The sequence below is a fragment of the Orbicella faveolata genome, unplaced genomic scaffold (genome assembly GCF_042242905.1).
Source record: "Orbicella faveolata isolate gen_17 unplaced genomic scaffold, um_ofav_v1 contig_25, whole genome shotgun sequence".
Taxonomy (NCBI): Eukaryota; Metazoa; Cnidaria; class Anthozoa; order Scleractinia; family Merulinidae; genus Orbicella; species Orbicella faveolata.
The window spans coordinates 8,486,524-8,510,612 of NW_028301553.1; the positions used below are offsets into that span (position 1 = coordinate 8,486,524).

Below are 24,089 nucleotides of genomic sequence, written 5' to 3' on the forward strand. Positions count from 1 at the left end.
ACATGCAAGGTACAGAACCAGTTTACTTTTTTTCAGCTGGACAAAAATGTGAACTACTGTACATGTACTGTTAGTTAATGACAAAGTGACAGGCAAGGATTTTACAAGCCAGAAAGCTGCAAGCGATCGAGATGTTGCTAGACTCATTCAAGCCTGAATTTTTTTCAGGCTTTAATTTCACATCTGCTTAAGTTGTGTGTATAACTGTGATGATGAATCATTTCATCTCTTTCTCAACAGTTCAAATATGATCTTTCATATATTCACTTGCAGAAAGCAGCAATGTTACAAAGTCCTTTACAATTATCTAACTGTTGTAAACCAAAACCCTGGGTTTTACCTCTATTATCATTACTCACTGTCTGAAATTCAAGATGGTTGTATAATAGGTAAATGGGCAACTCATTGAAAATGTATTAAATTTTCAAAATAGCAAATTGCTAGAGTATTCATTGCTAAAAATTACATGTTTACTCAAGTCAACTGTGGCAGCAATGAAGGGAAACCTAAACATTACAGATCATGTGCACTGAAGGCATCCATGATCGAGTGTCGATCAATACCCTCGATCGACCCTCGATCGACCCTCGATCGAGTGTGATGTCGATCAACACTCAGTTGGTTGAAGCAAATGACCGTCACAATGAATGTTGTACCGACAATCAGATGTTGGTTTGCGCTCCCGTGACAAGACGCTAACAACTGAAAATTTGCGCACAGGTTTTCCAGAAGTGCGTTTCATTCCCAGAGAAGAGAAAAGGTATTGTTCTGAGGTACAAACATGGCTGCTGTGACGTCACATGAAAACCAACCATAGTTATTCATGCACTGATGGATTTTTTGGGAATTCTCTCCATAATTTATTACCTCACTATTCATTTATCTATTTATTCATTTATTTTATTTATTTGTTTATTTATCTATTTGTTCACTTCTGTACGTGTGTTTCATAGCGATCAATTTTGCAAGACCACAAAGTTCATCCGGTGTAGCACCTGTAAACTTTAAACTACTTTTTAAGTTATATATTTTTTAAAGTATTGTCGTTTTATGTATTAAAGAGAGTCCACACCGTGCCTTTTGACCGACAGAACCGCGTATCAAAGATAACGCCATTTTGATGTGCATGGGCGTCCACTCCTGATAAACGCGATGACATCTCAGTTGTTGTGATGGTCACAGTGCCTTCATGAAACTATAATACAGATACGACCGTTCGCTAGCAAAACTAACTAGTTTTATAGAAACCGTGCTATGATGAAACTGGACGTTAGAAATGGTGTTTTAGGAAGCGCGAAGAAAACTAAATAGCAAAAAGAGAACTAACATTGAACTAATCCATATGCGATCAGTTATTTCCTAGCCGACCCCATAGTAAACAATTATCTTGCGAAATCGTGCGAAATCTGTTAACATATTTACCGTTCCCAATGTTTTGTCGAAATAAAATTTGGTATGCGGAGTGGGTTCGCCCTTCATTAATCCTTTTCGCAACAAATGATTGTTTGCGCTTTGAGAAAACCTCTCTCGATGACCTTCCTATCGTCCTTGATCAAGACGTTACATATAGATCGTGAGAGTAAGCGGGCGAGACCATACATTATTATACGGTTGTCTCACAAGGACTGGGAACTACCGAATTCACGAATTTGATTGGCTGAAATCGATATTGAAAGCGGTCTAGATTTTCCCATCTAGACCGGCATCTAGACCGGTTATGTTTTGTGGTGAAAAAGTTGCAAACTTAAGTACAAAAATATTGACTACTTTCTTCTAACAATATTTTTTTAACGAAGTGCCAAAAAGCCTGATGAGAAAAAAAGTAAAGAGCACGAGCAAACTTTGGTAGAATTAAGTTCAACTCATCGCCGTTCGGAAGCAAAATGTCAGTTCCCTACAAACCAGTTACATTAAACGAATTAAACTGTTCTTGTTTCATTGCCATATAATAAACATCTTATTAACCGAGCTTAGTCGGTCTGTATGGGAGAATCCTGACCTCGGTCGCGTGTACAGACCTCACTGCGTTCGGTCTGTACTCACGACCTCGGTCAAGATTCTCCCATACAGACCTCCTGCTCGGCTAATTAAGAGCTAAGTATTCAGCTGAACAAACACTTTCTTTTTACTAAAAGTCGCTACTTTTCAATGACTTGTCGTCGTTTTTACTCTTCCACGACTGCAGTCCAGCCAGAGACATTTTTGGATTTCATCTGTCAAAGTAGCTTTGTCACATTGATCAAACGTAGAGACGACCGCAAGACCTCTAAGCGGAAAATAACTGAAAACAAAGACAACCAGGATTCTCTGCGTATTGTTTCCTTTCCTGGTATTCTGTCTCCCTCAAAGCTGTCAACATCTCATTTAAGCGGTCAAATACCTCGGGTACACACCAGTCACTTTCATGAAGAAAATGAAAGTAATTCTGCAAAACTTTCTTGGAAATTGGGTCTTCTTTGAACAGGGACTCAAACCTCTTCATTTCAGGAATGAAACACTTGTTTTCCTCATCAGAAGGATCGCTTTGAAGATTCTTGTTTGCAAGCACGCCTTTCGCAGAGTCATACTTCTTCCAAGACTCTCGTAGTTGTATGATATAAGGTATAAAAAAAGCCGAGATCTGACTGCAGTTGACTTTCATGCAAAAATTAAGAATGGCATAGACCTCGCAAACTCGGTTGCCCAGCTGATCCACGGTCCACTTCTCGTCGTCGGGATAGTTATTTGCCATGAAGAGAACGATGTTTTTAAGAGCAAACGACGTTACGAGACGATCTTTGCATCGCGAGCAGTTGCCCTCCTTCTGGATAGTAGGCATAAAGAATTGTGCAATGCATTTGGCACACTTGAAGCACTGGAGGCGACCATTTTCGGGTCCATACTTGTTTAATTCTTCGCGCTCCTTTAGAGACATTGCAAAGCGGACCGTGTTCAAGGCATAATCCAAGTTGTAGTCTTTGGGCAGTATGGCGTATAACTTCATCTCGTCATCAAGGCAATTGTCCAAGAGGTAGTCCTTTTGTTGGAAGTAATCACCTTTCTCTTCAAGCGTTGACTTATGAATGGGTACCCAAAAACAGATATCAATATCCGCAATAAATCCATCTGAAAGACGAGTAAGATGGAATGTTCTAGCGACGCTTTGTTCCTCTCCAAGGCAACTCAATTCCGAGAGCTTCCATCCCTCCGGGATAAAGTCTACCACATACAGAGACCAAATGGTCTTCATTACTGACTGGAAGTTTTCTTGCACTTCCTTGGTATTACCTTCCGAAGCGATGTCATTCGTGAGGGCGACGTAAGCAGGATCATCATACAACAGCGATTCGTCTTTCTGGAAAATTATTGGGAAGAGTTTGTCGAAATGTTCGAAGTATGGAAGAACAACGGCGTAGTCAAACTCATCTGCTTTTCCAATTTTCGTGTTCTCGGCCATACTGCCCACTGGAATAACGTAACATTGTTCGAAAACAACGTAGCATGATTCTAGCCTTTTGGATGTTTCTCTCACCATTTTATTCATCTCCTCGAGGATTTTCTGGCTCTCGATCCCAATAGTATTTAACTGCGGTTCCATGAACCGAAGGAGATGATACAGCGGCGCGTTATCATCAAGAGGAACCGAGAGATCATCTGCCCAGTGGTCCGGCTCGAAGTCTTGCGCCTCGTCTAGCTGAACAGGTTGGCCTTGGGCAGATTTGTCATGTTCACTCGCCAATTCCAACGACGAAGCTGCAATATTCTGAGCGCGGCGATCAGCAGTTGTGTCACAGCTGTTAGCTGTGTCTCCATTCTCATCTTTGATCGGGATATTCGTGGTATTTGGCTTATCATCAAATTCTGGAGAAGTAGAATCGCTTCCTTTCCTTTCACATTCCCTCTCGATGCACGTCCATTCTTCATATGGCCATTCAGGCCTGACATAGCTCTTGTAAGTCTGACATACATTGGCTTCTTTACCTTCCATTTTTAACCAGATCTCAGTCCTGCTGAACTAACCTAGTGAGGACCACAACAAGTTAGCCTTAGAAACTATGAGAGAATACCAACATATTGTTTTACGCTGTCGAGAATAACGCGCTTTTACTGTACAAGCTGTGCCCGCGACAGTACCCAGCATTTTTACGAGCGTTAGGCGAGCCATTTGCAATCTTTACCAGGGTTTTCCCAACATTCTATTAAAAAGTCGGTCTATTGCTTTTAAATCACAATTCTATTTCAGTGTAACGCGGGCGGGTTTCTCTCTAGCAATTCACTTCTCGGGTAAAGATGAGTGAATTCAGCTCTCCTTCCAACCGAATTTACAACGTAATGTCTCATTTCTTCTAACCTGTAAAAAAAGGTTAGAAGAAAAAATTAACTCAGATCAATCAAATCGTAAACAATTGGATTTTAGGTGACAATCGTCCCATTCTTCGGTTGATCTTCGATGACAAACGCATTAAAATTAATGCATCCTTTTTTAAAATGGTAATGTACACAAATTGTATGCAATACCAAAATATTTAACAACGTTACTTCTACTCAATAACTCGATTTTCTCTCGTGTACTTATTTTCAACACTACAACCTTTTTTCTTCACCCTTTTTATATCCATAGGTTGTGGGGAACAAGAGTTTAATTCAATTCCTAAATCCTGGAAAGCTTTTCTTAAATTTATATTTTTTTAATTCCAGCATTTTCCGCAAGTTTCCATTATTTATGAAGGTTATATTACTCAACTCAATTCCACAGAAAGATTTTTGACAGAGGTCTTCTTTTGTCAACGCATCAATATATTTATACCTGTCTCTTTTGTGAGACTGTTTTGCAAAATTTTCTTAGGTGGCAGACCGTTGGACTTTTTGAGTGGCTGAGGGTGTAATCAGGTTGATCAACTCTGCCTTATTTGATTTCCATTACTGTTTTAAACTCATGTCTTTTGCAATTTTACTCAACTCGACAATTTTTTTTGTTCCATTTTTGTTATTTTTTTAACTTTCCTTAAATTTCTTTAACTGACCACCGCGCCCCTGCCAAAGTCGTTTTATTTTTCTAACATATCAAAATTTCGCTGTCCAGAAATTCTGAGTTAAGGGTTGTGGATTTTAGCCAAATAGGAAAAGTTTTGATATTTAACTACATTGAAGAAATTTGGTAACAGTGCGCTGTGATAAAACGATATTTTTTTTCTGAAAGCCACCCTCAAAGTTTAGAGTGTAACATGTTTTCTGGAACGATTGTCTTCCAGTTTGTCGGGTTGTAAAGAATCAGACTTGCTTGTTTTTCTTGTTGGCTTTTGAAGCCAATTAAATGCAGAGCATGCGCAGTTAACCAAAAATTGCGATTTCCATTTTTAAACTCGTGGATACGCGAAGCGTAGAAACGTGTTTCTTGTGGGGACTCCGATATACAAATGTGTCACTCCCTCCCTCCCTCTCTCCCTCCCTCACTCACTCACTCACTCACTCACTGTTCGTAATTAGTCGGCTCGAACGAGAGCGTCCGAGGCCGACGCCATTTTGAAATAGTAACCGAGCCCGACGCCATATTGGAATAGTAACCGTGCAGTCAGTGCGAGCCTCGCTATCGTGTTTGCGCGGTTACCACTCAAAGGATGCATCGTGCCAGCTTTCACACGACCATTAATGTTAGGTGTTTCGCTAAATTAAAGTGGAGTTGACTTCGAATGTTCGAATTAGTACCATGGCCAACTTGAGCGCTGAATTTCATGAGTATTTGACTCGTCCGGGCGTTCAAAATGACCAGGAGATGAGCATTTATTTGCTGGAAAGTGACCTACTAATGTGGTAAGCTTTGATGAGAATGTGTCTTATTCGAGGACCTTAATGAACTTATATGAGCGAAACGAACACTTCTCAATGAACGAAACCAGGACAAACATCGGCACCATTATATAATATTGTAATTTCATTTTTATAATTAGTAACATCTAAACCTGAGGCCAGCCAAAATATTGTTTTGAATATACCTTGTGTCAGCCTTGCAGTAGTCCTTGACTTATTATCGTTTTACTTTTCAAGTTTGGCTGATTAGATCTCCTGTGAGATCCAACGTTGAATCAATTGAGTAGTCCACGTTCAACCGACATCGAGTTAAGTTTAGATTAAAGTTGTGTTCTCTATACTTGTCTTGTTTATTTTAGTATATTGATCTGAACTCTGGGTGGGATGTGAAATGCACATAAACTTGGAAAAAAATTCCCAAATACTTGATTTTGTTAAGCTTAAATGATTTTTACCTTGTCTTGTGTTCACACTTTTGCTTCCTGATTGAAAAGATAACAAAGGGAAAGAAACCCCTCTGTGAGCTCGTGATGATGATTTGACCATAACCCTAAGTGAGCTGTGAGCTCGTAGGAGCACATATTTACGGGTGGACAGATTTTTTGGATCAACACTGAAAATGCTTGCAAATGAGGCTACTTATTTTGATGTACTTTACATGCAATATATATAAAGAGACAAGCGGTTCTACATTGGAAAAGAAGTGCTCTCTGATAAGAAACCTTACCTATAGCGTTGAGTGAAATGCAATGAAAAAGGTCTGTAAGCTCGTAGGACTTGAATACTTGTAAATTTCCCCAGCAGGTAGACAAATATCAACATCAAGATCTGGGTGTATGTGTGTGTGTGTGTGTGTGTTGGGGGGGGGGGGGAGAGTACTCTATGATTTCTTTGGCACGAGTGTCCTCTGTGACCCAAGAACCCTTAGCCTTTACCACTCTCTGTTCAGCTGCAATTTTGCCACCCTAGCTATTCTGTAATATGTGTGCAACAAAAGCCAACGAAAAAAGCCTACGCTTTGTGAGATAAGTGCGACCTTGCGTGGTACGAACCCGGCTTGTTTTAACAGCCTTTAAAAATACACCAGTAACTGCAAGTTCACCAACATGTTTCATCTCTAGATTACTTAATCCACGATAGGTCTCCTTTGATTGCTACCTTTCTCGGGCCGTGTTTTAGCACCGTTATCTCCCGAACCACTCGATAGAATTAATGAAATTTGGCAGAAATATTCTTTAGGAAAGGCTTGAGACACCGGCTGCACAAAACTTTAAATTTAAAAAAGAAAATTTCATTTTTTTCTAATTATACTCGAAAAATATGAAAGGACAAAAAATGAAAAAACCCTCCGTCAAAATTTGGCAAGGCCACTTTTAATACGTTAGCACTTGGTGGACATAGTTACAAAAAAATGGTGGAGCAAATCTATCAACCACATATTCGGCAAACAAACAAAACCTAATTTTTGAAGACTGGTTTTTACATAGCCTTGTTGCCATGATAACTAATATTAACACTGAAAAAGTTTAAAATAACAATGCCTGTAGTTTGGGCTTCTACTCTGCCAATTTTGAGCTTCCTGGAGTAAACAGTGTTATAGAAATGCCAATTAAAATACGTTCTTGAAACTGTGTACAGCCACCCCAATTGCCTTATACCAGGGGCGGGCGGCGGGGCGGGGAGAACACTCTGCGACGCCTGGCACTTTTTTTGTGTTTCGATCATCCAACAAAAAGTGACCTCACATCCGGTATAAAAGCGGGCTGAGAGGCAAAATAAAATTTGAATGCGACATGATCGTTCTCCCTGTAAGTGAAATAGCAGTATTTCGTAATTGGCCGGATATTTCTAACGTTTTATTTGGCCACGATAAACAATATTTCGTCCTCTTCCTCGCCATATCGTTTGTTTGAAGAACAGAACAATTATTTATTAAAAAAACCGCCATTTTGAAGGCGTGTGTTTTTACGAAATGTCGTCGTTTCTTCATCGCTGAAATCGACAGGAGTCATCGTTTGCGTGGGAATAATGAATTCTAGGTAAGTTGCACTCAATTCAAACATCCTATTCACTTAGGTAGGCATTATACTAAGAGAGAAGCGTAATGTCAGTTTTCTGGACGCGGGAGAACCTAATTAACAGAAGCTCATTTTTGAGTTATTTCTTTCTTGTATAAAAAAAATACCTCTTAGTCGGCGCGTCGGGTATGTTATGAACGGGTCAATGGATGAGTGAGTGAGTGAGTGAGTGAGAGATGTCTGTATGTCACACCAATCAGATTGGATCTACTATAAACAGCCAATCAAATTTCTTGTTGTAAAGGTAAATGGTATGTGAGAAGATTTGATCCCGACACAATTTAGAACGGCCATAATTATTCTTCTATAAGAGAGGAGGAAGTATTCATATATTGGGCTTACTTCGACATTTTCTGTGGGTTAGGCTGAGGATTTTAGTTACGAACGAGATGAGCCTTGAGGTTTGAAACAGTTCGTGAGTTAGTAGTATGCAAATGCAACGAGATATTTTTATTTTTAGTTACAAAGGTAACTTGATACTTTTGTTTTTCACAAGGAGTAAATTCAATTAGAGGTCACGAATCGTCGCTTCTAGTTCTTAGGACATGTTTTAGAGGAAACGAGACTATTTAGATTAGAAACAGTTCTAACGTTTACAATAGTAAGTGCAGCTGACGATTGTTTTGTTCTTGTGGCATGCAAATATAACGAGATATTTTTATTTTTTAGTTACAAAGGGTAATTTGACACTCTTGTTTTTCACACGGGAGTAAATTCAATTAGAGCTAACGAATCGTCACCACTCTTTCCCACGAGATGTTTGCTATCTTTAGTTACAAATGGTAACTTAACACTTCTGTTTTTTATATGGGAGTAAATTCAATTAGAGCTGACAAGTTATCGGCTATTGTTCACAGGATATTAAACAAAGAAAAGCTTTCATTTCTGGACGGTTTCTACGTCTCTGTAGTAGCAGTTTATTTTTATTTGATGGGCATTTTATGACATTCTTTTCAGTCCGATATTTTTAAAGGTAAAAAGTATCAAAACTGCTCAAATGTTCTTTTAAGATTGCGTGGCACCAAGTTAAAGTGCAATTTAATTAAATCAGACTTTCCATGTGTTAGAGGTTCTCTTTCTTTCTATTTTCGGTGAAGTAGTGTTGTGTAAAAAGGGTAAACTCACGACTCGTATAAAATGCGAAAAGGTCTCTTAACTTGAGTACTTTTGAGCAAAAATTCCTCTTGGGGGTTGGACGGGCTATGTGATCGGTGAGTGAGGGAGTTATGCATATGCACGTGTCACACCGATTACAGTGTGGGTTTTATCAAAGAACGAATCAAAGAAAAAAATAAGATGGTATCTACATTAATCTGGAGACGTGTCAGATTACTGTAGTTTGTTCAAACATTTTATGAGATGTTACTAAAATTGGGAACGGGGAACGGGGAACGGGCAACGGGCAACGGGGAACAGGGAACAGGGAACAGGAGTCTGGGAACGAGTCACGAGTGTACAGCGGTAACCCGCCTGAGAATTCAAAATGGCGGACAAAGGAAAAGGAAAGGCTCGAAAATTAAAGAGAACAATTTGGGGAAATATGAGAAAGTGACACGGCTGTAAACGCGAGTTTCTACCGGCTGTGTCCCTTGATGACCAGTACGTTCTTGTTAGAGCAGAGTCTGATTGGTACTGAGATAAACAAACAATGAAATGTCGCCTGGGGAAAAATGGAATCGGAAACATCACATGCTACCCCGATCCTTCAGCACAAACTGCAGCTTGCAGACTGCAGACTGGGTACAAAACTGAGAATATAGGCTGTTTCTTGTCTTTCTTTTAGTCTTTAATAAAGCGGGCAGGCCACAGGTTATTTATTTGCTGCTTACCTACCAGCTGAATTGCCGATCCCCGAAAGGCAGACATGCTGCTGAATGCGAAGACAGTCAAGACAGCGGACGACCCTCGTTCAAAGATAGTCATGTGCTATGTCACTTGTCCTCGATATCCAATTGTGTGTTGCTATTTTAAATATATTGACATGACAGCTCGCGCACAAGGTGAGAAGATATGTGAAAACTATGAAGGCTTGAAAAAGGCCGAAAGTCTGTGGCCTGACCGATTAGGGTAGCATGTGATAATACCGATTCGATTTTCTCCCCAGGCGCCATTTCATTGTTTGTTTATCCCAGTACCAATCAGGACTCTGCTCTAACAAGAACGTACTGGTTATCTGGGGACAAAGCCGTACTGGTCATCTGGGGACGTTTACAAGCGCAACACTTCCTCATATTTCCCCAAATTGTTCCCTTTTCGATTCCTTTGTCCGCCAATCTGAATTCTCAGGCGGGTTACCGCTGTACACTCGTTCCCAGACTCCCGTTCTCGGTTCTCCGTTCCCCGTTCCCCGTTCCCAGTTTTAGTAACATCCCATTTTATGGCTTACTATTTAGCTATCTTACCATTACCGATGTAACATCGTATGTACATCATAAATTCCCAGTTTCTTTCTTGCTGTACATCGCAACCAAAAAAACTTGTCAAATTAACCAAATCTTTATTGTAAACAGTTCCGTGAATGCTCCTATCTCCGAGACTTCACGGAAAAAAATAACTCTTGTACGTCTTGCGTGCCTATGTTTTCAAATTTACCGTTGACAAAGAAACACTTTGGAGTACTTGAGAGCTGTTAATCGTATCACACTGCAAGAACAGACCCACACACATAACGCGGCGGACCTTTCTTGCCCATCGACACTAACACAAGTTCATGTTCTTGCTTGTGACTCAAACCGGTGTTATAAACTCTGTTACGATTGGTTAAGAACCCTAAAAAAGATATCTTAACTTTTCCCTTGGCAATCGCTTAATTGGTAAACACTTCCTTTAACATAGGCAGGCCGTGAACCCCTCAAAAATAAACAAGAGGATATTTTTGTGGGCGATTCAGTAATTCAATTTGTTACTTGCTATGGAACTGCTGTGCACATTAAGAATGAATTGAATTGTACTAATTAAAATTCCATAGATGTAAGTTTAATTTGGAAATTACTGTTATGGTTTTAAGCCAACCAATTCCAAATAATCATGTCATTGGTATCTATCACTCGAAAAGTAAAGTTACAATTTCACACTTTGCATTGCGCATCTTTACTGCGCATAATTTATGGCGCCATTAGCGCGTGCTCGTGCACATGCACATGCACATTGAAAACATGGCGGATTTGCCTTGATGTTGAGTTCTGTCAGTTGAAAAATGGCTATAGCTCACTAACGAGGTCGGGCACCCCCAATTTTTCCAGTCGTTTTAATTAACTAATCATTAGCTTTGCGTGAGGTAAGACTAATTTGATTTCTATTGTTGAAAATTGAATAAATAAGGAAGATAGCAGCTGCACTATAGTCCTCTCTATTTTGCAGTTTGATAGCCGTGGCAAGCAATTTGGTTCCAATATTTTAACAACAATTCAGCTGTCTGTTAAAATCAAAATTAAAAAGTTTATTTGTATCCGACACAAGTATTGACTGCAGTTTGAGGCGTGTTTTCATGAGTCTGGGCACACAAAGATTTTACAATGACTCCGAATGCGTTCTTGTAATAAGCATTAAATGCCAAATTGGGATATTTTCAATGCCTCACTGCTCCAAAACGAGCATGGGCACTCCCCCTTTTTATTTTACAATCGAAGTTCTCATATGATAAATATTCAGTGGACAAAGTTTGAACAAAAATCTATTGACAGTTTTATTTCAGGGGAATTACCTTAATTGACGCTCTTGCTCATCTTCACAACTCAGTATTAATAGAATCTACAATTCAACTGTACTGCTTGGGGATTGCAGCACTGATCTAATGCAGGCAAATCCAGAACAAAAGGCTTTAACAAAACATCTGATAACAGACAAAGGATACACTCAGTTGATTGACCAGTATACTACTGACTACCGTACACAGACAGATCCTGTACCACAATGTGTACAATCAGCAGATACCCTTGAGTCCTACTACAGTGATCATAAGCCTATTTAATATATAAATTTCCATGAAACCTGTTTGAATATTTGTTAAAAGAATTCATCATGTGTATCATATGAGATCATCAAAATCAATTTAGCTGAATATGAAACTTTACATACTAAATAAATATCTAAATGCATCAAGCAACTATTTCAATCACATATAGAAAAGTCACAACATTTATTGGCAGAACGTACATGCACACATACACGCATACATACATACATACATACATACATACATACATACATACATACATACATACATACATACATACATACATACATACATACATACATACATACATACATACATACATACATACATACATACATACACTTTATTTCCTTCAAGAGAAACAAAGAATGGTTTGAATTTCCTGTGCTTTTCATGTTCCTAAATTCCTAGTCCTTATAGAGATTCAGAATTACATGTAACTCTACCAGAATTTGCAGATGCTGTACATAAGAATAAATTTGTCAGGTTAAAGGAATTATTTCAGTTCCAATGTTTCTTGAAGGAAAGCATGCCACTCATACCTGGCATTTTCGTTCTTAAACCCTTTCCAGAAAAGCAAGAAATATCACTTGGACATCACATTTCGGTAAGTATAGCTGTAGCTTATTTTTATTGGGGTTAGGTAGCGGGGAGGGGAAAGGGCAGCAAATTAAAGATATACATGAATAATTTTTCTGCATTCATTTTTATAACCTTTTAAAATAAGTGACTATTATCTTTATTTCATATTGCAGGTGAAGTTGTACTATTGTGCATATGCAAATAACCCAGATGAACGCTGCAGTAACAACTACAGTATAATATGCAAGTGGCAGTGAGCAGATGTTAATATTAACAACACCATTACTGATGCTATATGTGTTTATCAGCTGCCAAAAATGATATTGAAAGACTTCGTAGAAACTGGCTTTAAGTCACCCTAAAGACTTCATGGAACTAATCTGACAATTACAGATGAATGTGGAATACCCCTGCTTACAGAGAGAATAAGATATGCTGCCACTTGAGCTGTTGAAACTCATTGTATGCAAAAGATATTGGTTACAAGCACATATTTAAAACTGCACGTATAATTGCAGAGTTGGAAACACTTTCGAACCTCATGTAGGTTTCATAAAGTCAAGAATCTCAACAAGTGAAATCCACCTGAACTCACCTGTGTCAAAACTTAACTCAGAAATGAACCTAATAACTTTACAGTGGAAATACAGAAATACAACTTCAACTTAAAATTAGCAGCTCTGTATTATGTTCCTATACATGAATATATACACGTAGAGTAACATCGGTCCTTTATATTGGGACTACAATTAGATGAAACTATTAGACTCTATCATAAGGGAACACAAAAGTAGAATGCGTCAATCTGTCTCTATTAATTAAGTACAAATACTGCAATGTTTATCTGAAGTATGAGCTATCCTAACTGTTTCAGCTTACACCTGTTGAATTTTCATTTTTTTGAAATGGTTGTTATCATGCTGTACTTCTACTACATGTGTGTCCTGCTGCTGTAAAGATTATGTTATTTATAACTCAATAAAAAATGTATAATCTGCCTGTATAGGAGACTGTTGGTTACAATGTCTCCTCTTAGCTTTTATGTGCTACATTATGGTAGTCAGTATTTCAGTGGACTTAATAAGAAACTGTTCCTATTAAAAGAAGTGTTCATCTTGATTTTTGTTGTTGTGCTCAGTTGAAGTCTATTTCAAATATGTAATAAATAATTATTTATTATAAAATGATTTCACCAAAGAACGAATTCAGCCACCTAAAGGGTTTCAATAAGCAACCATAATATTATTTGGACATCAGAACCTATGCATCACGTTTGACCAAAAGATGTTCATTTTCCTGTTTTTGACTGCAGCACCAAGAAGAACTCTACAATGATCAATTCCTCTTCTCTTTTTAATCAACTACCTTTTCTACATCAATGAAAAAATGAACAGAAAAACACAACTAACAATTTTTTCAGAGGAGCTCCCATATTTCTCAACTTACATGTGGCCCGTAATAGAATTTGTTTTCACACTTTCACACAGAAGAAAACACTGCAGAAAGGAGAATTATTGTTATTGTGCCTGAGCTGGATATTTTTTAAATGGAAACATTTCCCATAAACTTTCCAAATTACATTGTTACCAGTAAGACAACATACCAAATATATTTTGGAGAGAGGAGTACTTATGAAATTAATACAAATTGATGTAGTTAAATTTTCCATTTAATTTTTGTAAATCTCTTACAGAATGCAACTTTTGGTTAGGTTGCATTTCACTGTCGAGGAAGAAATCACACCAGAGTGGCTCTGTATCTTTATTGTGATTTCCATAATCAGTAGAAAAATCACACTTGGACAGGTCCACTGACACTTTGCATGTATGTTAAAGATGTGAAAGCAGGTTCAGCATTATCTAAATTATGGCATTGTATGCTGGTGGAGGTAACCACCTAAGAAAATACAAACATATATATATTATGGTATCATTTCAATTCACTCACCCTAAATGACACATTCACTAAAATTAAACAACAACTGAGAACTTTAGAGACCTCCATCAGTCCCAAAAAGACCAACAACCAGATCTTTTTCAGTTTAACAATTTGACGTCAGTTTTTCATGCATCTGTCCTGGGATTGATCATGAATTTTGTCATAACGTTGTCAAAATGGTTGTGGATCCACGAGGCGATAGCATACACTCATACACTCATCTGCAGATGCACAAAAAACTGATGTCAATTTGTTCTTTTACGATAACAAATTGCCAAATTGCACGCTCTCGCTTGTTGACGCATCTCTTAAATTATAAATTTATGTGGCTGTCCACTTACTGACGATAAAAATTAGCCAATGAGCGTGCAAGAAGTGCTGCAGTTATCATAAACAGTATAATTTTCGTCAGTAATTATTATTTTGTTAGTAAGGGTTTCAGAGGAAAAAGTCCACTGTAAAAATGCTATGAAATGTTAATTCTAACAGAAAAAAACAATTTAGTTTAACAAGAGGAATTCAGAAGAGCACTGATTAAGAAGAAAAATAAAGTGCTTCTCTTGTTTGTATTTCTCTTGTGGGTATTTGCTCATTTACCACCCATAAAAAACATGATATAATGCATAATTTTAACCTCTGCTGTAAATTTTTCAAACCAGTTTATTTTCACTTTCAGAGTGGTTTTCAAAAGAATCACAAGCACACTACCGACCCCCGTCTCTATTCCTACCCTACATCAGTACAGCCACAATCCCATATCAACCCCCAACATAATTTATTTACCATAACACTCCCATACTACAATACAATCTTTTTTTAATTTTGTACAGAACGACCTAGATTCAAATATCAGATCTCTGACATTTTGGTCCACTTCATCTCCATTAGGCCATGAAAGCAATCATTGCAAATTTCCTTATACTTGTTGGTCTAATTTATTACTGCTCTCAGATTCCCCCTTCCCCTTTGATGAAATTAAATTGGTCTAAAAAATTGAACTGGTTTAAACAAATTAAAGCAGAGGTAGAAATTGAGCCATAAAATTACTATAATTTTGGTATGAGGATATTAAAATATAACTATACTATTAATATCCATATGTTCTGTTGTAAAGACAGTGTAACTACTTAAATTGACCTTCACTGTCAGAGACAAAAACCTAAAAACATCTAAACACAGGTCAGTGAGGATGTTGCCAGTTTTGCTTTTGCCACCAGCCACTCTGCCTCAAAAATATAGAAGATAATGACAAAAGCAATTAAACACCAACCTCTGTCAGTTCAATAAACACACCAAATTCTCCTCCAAAATTCTCTTCCACATCTTACAGCAAAATTTTGACAACAGCTTAAATTCAACTCAGTGCTTTAATGTGCTTCTATCATTAAATTTTGCTCCTTGAGTCAGAATTTTTAGGTGTATCACATAAAATTCCACAAAAGATTAAAAATGCTGTTTACCCATCAGAAATACCTGCATTGGTTCCAAAGTGAACTATGCAAATGAGGTGACTGATGATAGCATACACTCAACCCAATGTTACATCAAGTTGAGACCATGCAGCAGAGATCATTGAAACTTGGTAGCCTTATAGATCTACAAGCAACACACCTATGACTATAAAAATTATATAAAGCCTGTATTTTCCCATGGCAACTCACTCTTTTCCAGTCCCGGGCTCTAACCTGATTTCAATAATTTTTCAGTTCAAAAAATGTTAAACAAGGCCACAACTTCGACCTTACATATTAATATGCTTGCTGGATCATGCAGATGAGGCACTATTGGCAAATATCAAAATGGAAAGCCAAAGGTGGCCAGAAAAGCCTATATCAGGGAAGGTTGAAACCCAGTATGTTGCCATGGTAACAAAACTGCCAAGTTCATATTATGGAGGACATCTGCAAATTCCATCATAATAGCACTTTAAACACTGTCCCTAGCAGCCCATGGTCCCTTGCATCTGGACAGTAGCTCATAACTTGTCAGGGGGACAGGATGATCTAAGTGGTACAGATAATGAGTCTGATAAACAAATGTCTCGATTATATGGCACACGCACACAGTTACACATCTTTTAATTATTAAACAGAGATCTCCCCACCCCATCCCTCTGTAGATTCCAGTTTTGATTTACAAAAAAACGTTTGGCTTTTAAGGTCCCCTCCCCTCTGGAACTTCAAGATCAATATAAGAGTCTTTTTAATTTAAGATTACCACCTAAGAGAAGACATACTGCAGGGCACTTCAATGCATGCTTGCACTACACAATCTTCCAGGGCGAATAGTTACATGTACAAAGTCATATACATAATATATTTTGTTTTTGGATACATGTATACTGTTACTGATCATACAAGAGGCACCTTGCTACTGAGTAAAGTCTTAATGTGTGTATTTTAAACTGAAAATATGTGAACTAAATGCAACAAAATGTATATTAAACATGGACCAGTTCAGTATGATTTATTACAAAATTTATATCAGCCGCAAAAAAACATTTTAGCAGCTGATATTACTTTGTGAAGGCTTCTGGAAGGGTTATACTTTTATGAAGCACCTGACAGCAAGTACTATTTTGGTTTACTAAAGGAAGACTGTTGTAACAGCTTAAGGAAACTGTGTTTGGTACAATAGGCGTCAAAACATTACAGCTTTGATGACATGATAATAGAGATTTTAGCTTTGGTAATTTCAGGGATTGGGGATAACCAGTCTCCAAATAATAGAGTTATGGGCCTTCACTATCAAGCCTGATGTTTATTGTAAATTGCATACATCACTCCTAACATGTATGGTCCAGAATTTTGTTTTGTGGGTAATAGCTCAAATTCATTTTCACCTCTATGAGGTACAGATATTCTAAAAACAACCAACACTGACAATCTTAAATTACAGTGGAACTCTGTTAATCCGGTTGCCAACAGGCCATAAAGATCTGACCATATTAGCAGTGTGGCCATATTAAAAGGGGTTCTTTAAATAAGAAAATGACTGACTGACTGAGCTTTTGTTCGAGCCAGAATAAAGTGGCCATAATAACAAGGTGGGGTTCCACTGTAGTGATGAACATATATGATGATCCTCTCAAACACCTACCCATAAAGACTTTGGAAAGTAAAGTTTGTATAATCAGTTAGACAACACACAAGTTGCACCCAGAGCTGATTAGAGATATTCCATCCACCCCTTCCCCCCCTTCCCCCGCCCCCACCACACTCACAAAATAAGTCAAAATTTACCACCTAACAGAAAAGGTAAAAGTGCAGAAATAACAGTTTCATAGCCCCTTCTAAAGCTCTTGTCAACAGAGGAGGAGGAAGTGTGGAAATAAAATAGAATGGCCTTTACGGCCCATTTATATGGTCTTTGGGTACCCAAAACAACCTTTCTCCTGAGTTACCCATGGCTGAGCTAACTTTTCACTTATTTCTTTGAAAAATTCAACCAGCTGTTTACATTTAGGAACATGAACCTGTCTTGCCCACAAGACAACAGGGGTGGGCAAGTTGTCTTGTCTTGGCTAGTGTCACAACTTGGCACCCTGGCAGGCAGGCCAACTTTTCGTTACATAAACACTTTGGCTCGGCTTACCGGGACAAGTCTTAGCATGGTGAGTGTCACATGATGCCTAGATTTAGAATTTACAGCAGAAATATCAATTTACAAAGAAGAGAAAATTGACTCAGCAAAACCCACTGTGATAGAATATTTGCACATTTGATTATTCAAAGGGTTATAAATAATCATGCAGGGTCAAATTCAGCCAAATGCTCAGGGAAATTAATGGAAAACAATCACTTTAAGATCAAACCAAGCTAGAATTTTCAGCCCACCCACAATGGAGTAATCACAACTGACCTTTCTGAATTATTTAATGCATGCCTATGAGACAGCCATTTTTCATTCTTTCTTGATGAGATGGAAGGTAGATGCCATTTAAACATCAATCAAATAATGCATGAAGGTCCTGCTCCTACAGAGCTACATTGAATCCCCACCAGATTAACAGAATTAACAGAACTAAAAAAAGCTGTGAAAACAACCACAAGCAGCCTGTGCTCCCACAGCGTCTCTTGTTGAGTTAATGTGATATAGATCATAACTTTAAAATCTCAAAATAGTTGAATTAACTAATTATGACTACAAGTATGAGAATTTCAGATTGTCTGATTGCACTTATTGAGTGTAAAGTTTGACAGAGAAACAATCATATGGTAAATCATGGTTTGAAGAAAACTTAATTACAGTTCTACGTAACAATATTATTGGATTGTGAACTTAACGTTCCCATCAGGTGATAATACAGTTGATACAGCCTCAAACTATCACCTAAAAGAAGTCTTGACCTCAGAGTCGAATTGTTGAATAGAAACACAGAAGATGTTCTCCATTTTATTATTAATTGATACAGCTTAAAGCTAATTACAGGTTATTAAGCATTTATTTATGAACCACTTCATGTAGGAGTGGGTATCAGGGGTGATGCTATGCATGCAGGGGGAAAACAACCTACAACAGGTGGCTAAAACGACATGACAATCTGGTGAGTACCCTCACTTTGACACAGTGTGACCCCCCCCCCCCCCCCCTTTGAAAAATCCTGGCTACACCCCTGCGTATGTCAAAAGAGGGGGTAAAGTTAAGGGGTAAGAATGTTACGATACCATTGAGAGCTACATTGTAACTAAACATGCCAACCCCCCTCTTTTAGAACTGCCAGAAGAAGATAATCCCCAGGTCAGCATTATAGTTCAGACAATATAGAGGAATGTACAATTAGCCACTGGGTAACTGAAGGAAAGTTGCAACACATAACAGGTCGTAGAATTGGTCATGGCCCATAGATGTACTCCTGGACTTCCTTTGTTGATCATTTCAGGGAAATCTGATATCCCCAAAGCCCGCATTTACGATGAACTCTAACTCTCAACCTTAATTATTTCTTACAGAGAAAAACAGTATTCAACAAGAGATACAGAAATACGATACTAACCTTGAGTATACGATACAGCTTGTCTTTTCCACCACATGCACACGGATACAGAGCTTCAACTGTGTTCACTTAATTCAGAAAAAACAGCCTCTGTTATCGCTGAATCATGAACAAGAACCAAAAGTCGCAACAACACCAGTTTTGCAAATGTGTGAAATCTGCCATTCGATGGCAGAAGGCTCTCCATTATTTTCTTCAAAACAATACTAAACTGTTCTCTTTTGCCAAATTTGCTTAAAAAGTCGAAGAAATGTGCACGCAACATCTTTCTATCCTCAGTATGAAAGGACACAAACCTGATGGTTTGCAAAAAGAGGAAATCTTCCCCAATCGAAATGCCATTTTTTCACTTTGTGAAACGAGCTGCACAGCGTAGTTTAAACCGGATGTGATCTCACTTTATGTTGGATGATCCAGATACGGAAATTTCAGATTGGAGTCTTCTACCCCTGCCTTACACAAAATATGTCTCATGCTACAACCGACACTGCAAATAATTTTTGTTTTCATAACTCGTATCTCACACAGTACAATTGGGTACCTTGCAGTTTGTCAGTAAATTTTAGTCATATGCTTGCCAGAATCAACAAGTACATTTTGCAGAGGGTGTAGGATTCTCAGAACTGCCATTGTAACTTGGGCCACCTAATAAGTCAGTGTTGTATGTACAATGCTCCTTCTATGAAGTTAGTGAATGTAGATTTTTCTTCTGGAGAAGAATGTTTAAGTTTTTGGTTCTTATTAGATAACCCTCTGCCAGTTGTCTTGCAAACCAGCTGCATTCGTCTTAACAAAACTCAAGTTACCTTAGTTACCAATGTTAGCTTTGTGAGTAGTCGTGTTGTAGAATGAATGCTTTAGCAATCTGTTTGTATGAGCTGGTTTTCATTACACCATATTCAGTGTAATCCCGTTTCTTAGGGGAAGGGGGTGTAACAAACAATAGTCTTTATGCACTTATCAGTGTCTTCCCCCTGGAGGGGGGGGGGGCAACCCCAGGGGATTTTGACATTTTCAGTGGCAACTGATCAATTTCTCCTCCTAAGGAAAACCCTAAATGGTCAAAATCCCCATCCAGGGAGCATGTTAAGCAGTCCAAACATTCAATATGCATTGAAAAAAACCGGTTGGGGCCAAAAAGAGGTCGTTTATAACGAGTGGCTGAGCTCAAAGTTCCAAGTGATGGAGTTTGCTTTCGTTTCTCCTAAGCCGATTATTTGTTTGTGCGCTTAGAACTAACAAAATGCATTTCTGATCTCTTCGAGTCTTCCTTAAAAGTGCATTATTATGACTCCTCTTTTCCCTAGAATCCACGAATACCTAAGAAATGCGACAAGCTTACCTCGGCGCTAATGTTTCAACTCCTTCCTCCCACAGGCCGAAGCCACCATTTTGTTCCATTTTGCCATAACAGTTCTATAGCTAGTGCCCAATCTTTCCCGAGTGGAGAATTTTCAGCACGGAACTGTGGAATCTGAAGTTTGGAATAGCACTCATTCTTCACCAACCGTAACACACACATATGCTGACTGTTCTCTTTCACTTTAAGTTAAGTGAGGGACGGCTCATTTTAAACTTGTGTAATAAAACAAATGAGGAAGAGAACTGCCGTCAAATTTGGGTATTTCACTTCCTGAATCGCTTTTATATCTAACCAGATAGTATTAACACCCCATCGCGGAACACCAGAGCGCCAGATTAAAACTAACATGGCACTTGGAGACGGGTGTCATTAAAACGCGGGGTCGGGGTCATTTTTTTATTTTTATTTTTCTTTCTTTTGTACTTTGTTTGTTTCAAAATTTTTGTTTCTTTTCAGCTTGGTTCAAGCTATGTATTTTGCTCCTCGTCCCTCTCCTCTTCAGAACGGGGTAAATGCCTCATTTTGAAACCGTGGCAATGGCCGGTTTCCCATAGGACTTGGTAAACACGGGGAAAACCATAATATAAGGACTATACATTCTAAATGGCTAAGTGATAAGCATTCATTGAACGACCAAAACAAGATCGAGTCAGTTGGCTCACAGGATAATTATCAAAGTTGAACAAATGCTAAGACTATATTACAGGGCTATCGCAGATGTACTGATCAGAAATGAATGCGAAAATTTTATCTGCAAAATAGTATGTCAATGGTGATGGATCCAAAATTGCAAAGATTTTCATACGACATCACTCAGAATCACGTACTAAAATGAATAATTAAAAACTGGACTACGGGCATTACGTACATTTCCAGTATTTTGACTGGCAAAGCGGATACGGGTCATGAGCTAATAATCCTGCTGCGACAAATATGGTGAACTAAAGCTTCAAGTTAACTTTAGCCTGTTCCAGGCTCTCGGTCAATGGGGACGATCAAAAATGCGGCCGGGCGACGAGCGAGGTCTGGTAGAGAAAGAGGACTCCTCCTTCCCGCGCCCTCTCCTTTTTCTTTACCAGAGTCCGCTCGTCCCGCGCCCGGGAACAGGCTATGCTACATGTAGTTTCAGATAGCAACATCGTGATCGGATGGTTAGCTTATATTAAGTCACGAGATGATATATTGATATCCCATTGTAACTACCCAAACCAAATCGGATATTTGATTAATCAAACTTTATTAAACTCAATTTCACTTAAGGTGGTCTTATACCTAAATTTTTTTTTTTTTTTTGCAAAACAACTCTGTGGAACAGTTTTGGTATCACGTTAAAGGACTTTGCACTCTGACTTCAAAAATGAGCTTTTCCAGCTCACGTGCCACGATAGTTAATGAATAACTAGCTCCTTAGTGTTAAAAAGTGGTGTTCATTATAAACACGATAACGTAATAATGAATGGTTCGAGAAGTATGGAATTAAGTTCATCCTGTCCATAAGCAAGTTGTCCAGGAGACAAACCTCAGAAAACAGTGTTTTGAGAGGGTTTTTCTCGTGAAATGTTGAAAAAGTATATTAATATTAACTAATATTAACTATATTAACTAAATAACAGGAAAAAATTTCATAAATTGCAAATTTTGGAGGTTTAAGACCTAGATAATTGTGTCCTTCATCAATGTTGAAAATTTGACAACATTCGGTTAAAACCCAGTGGAGATATCGTGTGCGAGATATTGATGATCCGTCTATTTGGTCATTTTGAGAAATAAGGCTTTAAAGTTTTACTTCGGTCTCCGAGAGCCCAAATTAGCCCTGTAAACTAGGGGGGGGGGAGATTAGGGGCAGGGGGAGGGGTATATTTAAAGGTTTTACATAAATGTTTCATTGAACACCCGAATACACACCAGTCATAGAAATGTTAACCAAGTATAAGGAGCGTATAAGATGGTAGAAGAAATAATGTTCAGGACCATGATGCAAAATTCTCGTAAGTACACATCTTTAAAGCGTTTGTGTAAAGTATCATTAAAATGTACTGAATTGAATCCATTTTGTGAGTACTTTTAGACTGTAAACAATGGTTGCTATGGGTGTTGCTATGTTGAAATATAGCTAGAAGTGTTCAGATTTCTTAATTTAAACGTAAATTCAGGAGTAATTAGAGGAAAATCGTTTCAAAATACGATTTACAAATGGACAGGGATGTTGAATCTTCATGTTCCAAAAAATGGTTTTCTGGAGAAAATTTATATCTGAGAGTATAATACTCCCTTAATGGAAACAATTAGGTTGGACTGAGTTTGGCAATTGAACTCTCACAAAAAAAAAAAAATTGGAGCAACTGAATGCAATCAAATTTTGATTGAGTTCAATGAGGTTCAACAGTTCAAAATGGAATGCACTCAATTAAAGTTTGCAAAGAAAGAATCCAGTTGCCATACATCAGTGTTACAAAAGATGGCACAGCGAACAAGAGGGCAAAAAAACCACTGGATGAAGATCAACCATTGCATTGATCAACAAAGATCTTGAAACTGTCGAATGCCATTTTGAATTCATATATATTTTAACTCCAGATGACATCACTTACCAAGATATTGATCAATATTTTATTTCTTTGAAGTACATGTTCATTGAGGGATTTTGTGTATGCATCAAGCTGTTTAAAGGCCTCTTATAATTATACTGAAATAACAGAGTTCATTTTACGGACTATCACACTGTTGATTTAACTCTGTTATTGCTTTTAACTGTATTCCTAGCATACATTGTGTATGTAGGAGCCTTGTAATTTACCTCATAACGTCGCTTGACAACCCAAAACAAGATTGCTCACACCAAATCAGCGTATTCATATTGTAACTGACTCAATGAAAAAACAACAACAACAACAACAACAAAAGAAAACATTAAATTCTACCGAATCAGCCTTTTTAAGTTCATTGCATTGCTTGGCTTGTTATGCTCGTATCTTTTGCCCCTTTTTTCTTTGCAATCTTGCCCTAATCACCCATGTGGCAACTAAGAGAGTGAACACGTCTATTAAAATCTAATGCTGATAGCTTTTTTTAAGCTCATAGCTTCAGTTAAGTTCAGCAGCTTTCATCCTTTGGGGGAAAAATATTTTAAATCTATTAATAAATTCATTGAGAGATTCAATTTTTCGGGGCCTTTCTTCTCTTTTTAATAGTACGGGCACTTAGGTCGAAATTTCCTCAGTGCCCAACCACCACTTTTCTGCCTAATTACCAATGGATCGAAGGTTTCTTAATTTAATAATACTCACGCATAGATTAGAACATAAGTTAAGTGTATAACCGCACCATCAATATCAACCTGTCCGACTTGAAACCTCCAGAATCCATGGCAGACATACCCCACTTTTGTTT

The 24,089-nt window shown here is 38.0% G+C and overlaps 1 protein-coding gene across 6 annotated transcripts; it reads right to left on the reverse strand.

The window, feature by feature from the left end:
* Nucleotides 1–5: 5 nt before the first annotated feature.
* On the reverse strand, nt 6–23,100 carry LOC110050220 (uncharacterized). 6 transcript variants are annotated; one of them, XM_020756111.2, is made up of 3 exons: nt 20,679–23,100; nt 19,337–19,435; nt 6–3,999 (listed from the first exon to the last, which is right to left on the reverse strand). In XM_020756111.2, exon 3 carries the CDS (start codon nt 3,965–3,967, stop codon nt 2,267–2,269), a length of 1,701 nt encoding a protein of 566 aa, XP_020611770.2. In that variant the 5' UTR covers nt 3,968–3,999; nt 19,337–19,435; nt 20,679–23,100; the 3' UTR covers nt 6–2,266. The 6 variants fall into 6 exon arrangements, 3 of the variants coding, with proteins under 3 accessions (XP_020611770.2, XP_020611769.2, XP_020611771.2); XM_020756110.2 differs by having other exon boundaries at nt 19,337–19,404; nt 20,679–23,096; XR_002296834.2 differs by lacking the exon at nt 6–3,999 and adding an exon at nt 11,526–14,298 and having other exon boundaries at nt 19,337–19,404; nt 20,679–20,785.
* Between the last annotated feature and the right edge of the window lie 989 nt (nt 23,101–24,089).

Bases quoted from the DNA above. Each gene is read 5' to 3' on its own strand.
- LOC110050220 (XM_020756111.2), bottom strand. From the start codon at position 3,967: ATGGAAGGTAAAGAAGCCAATGTATGTCAGACTTACAAGAGCTATGTC.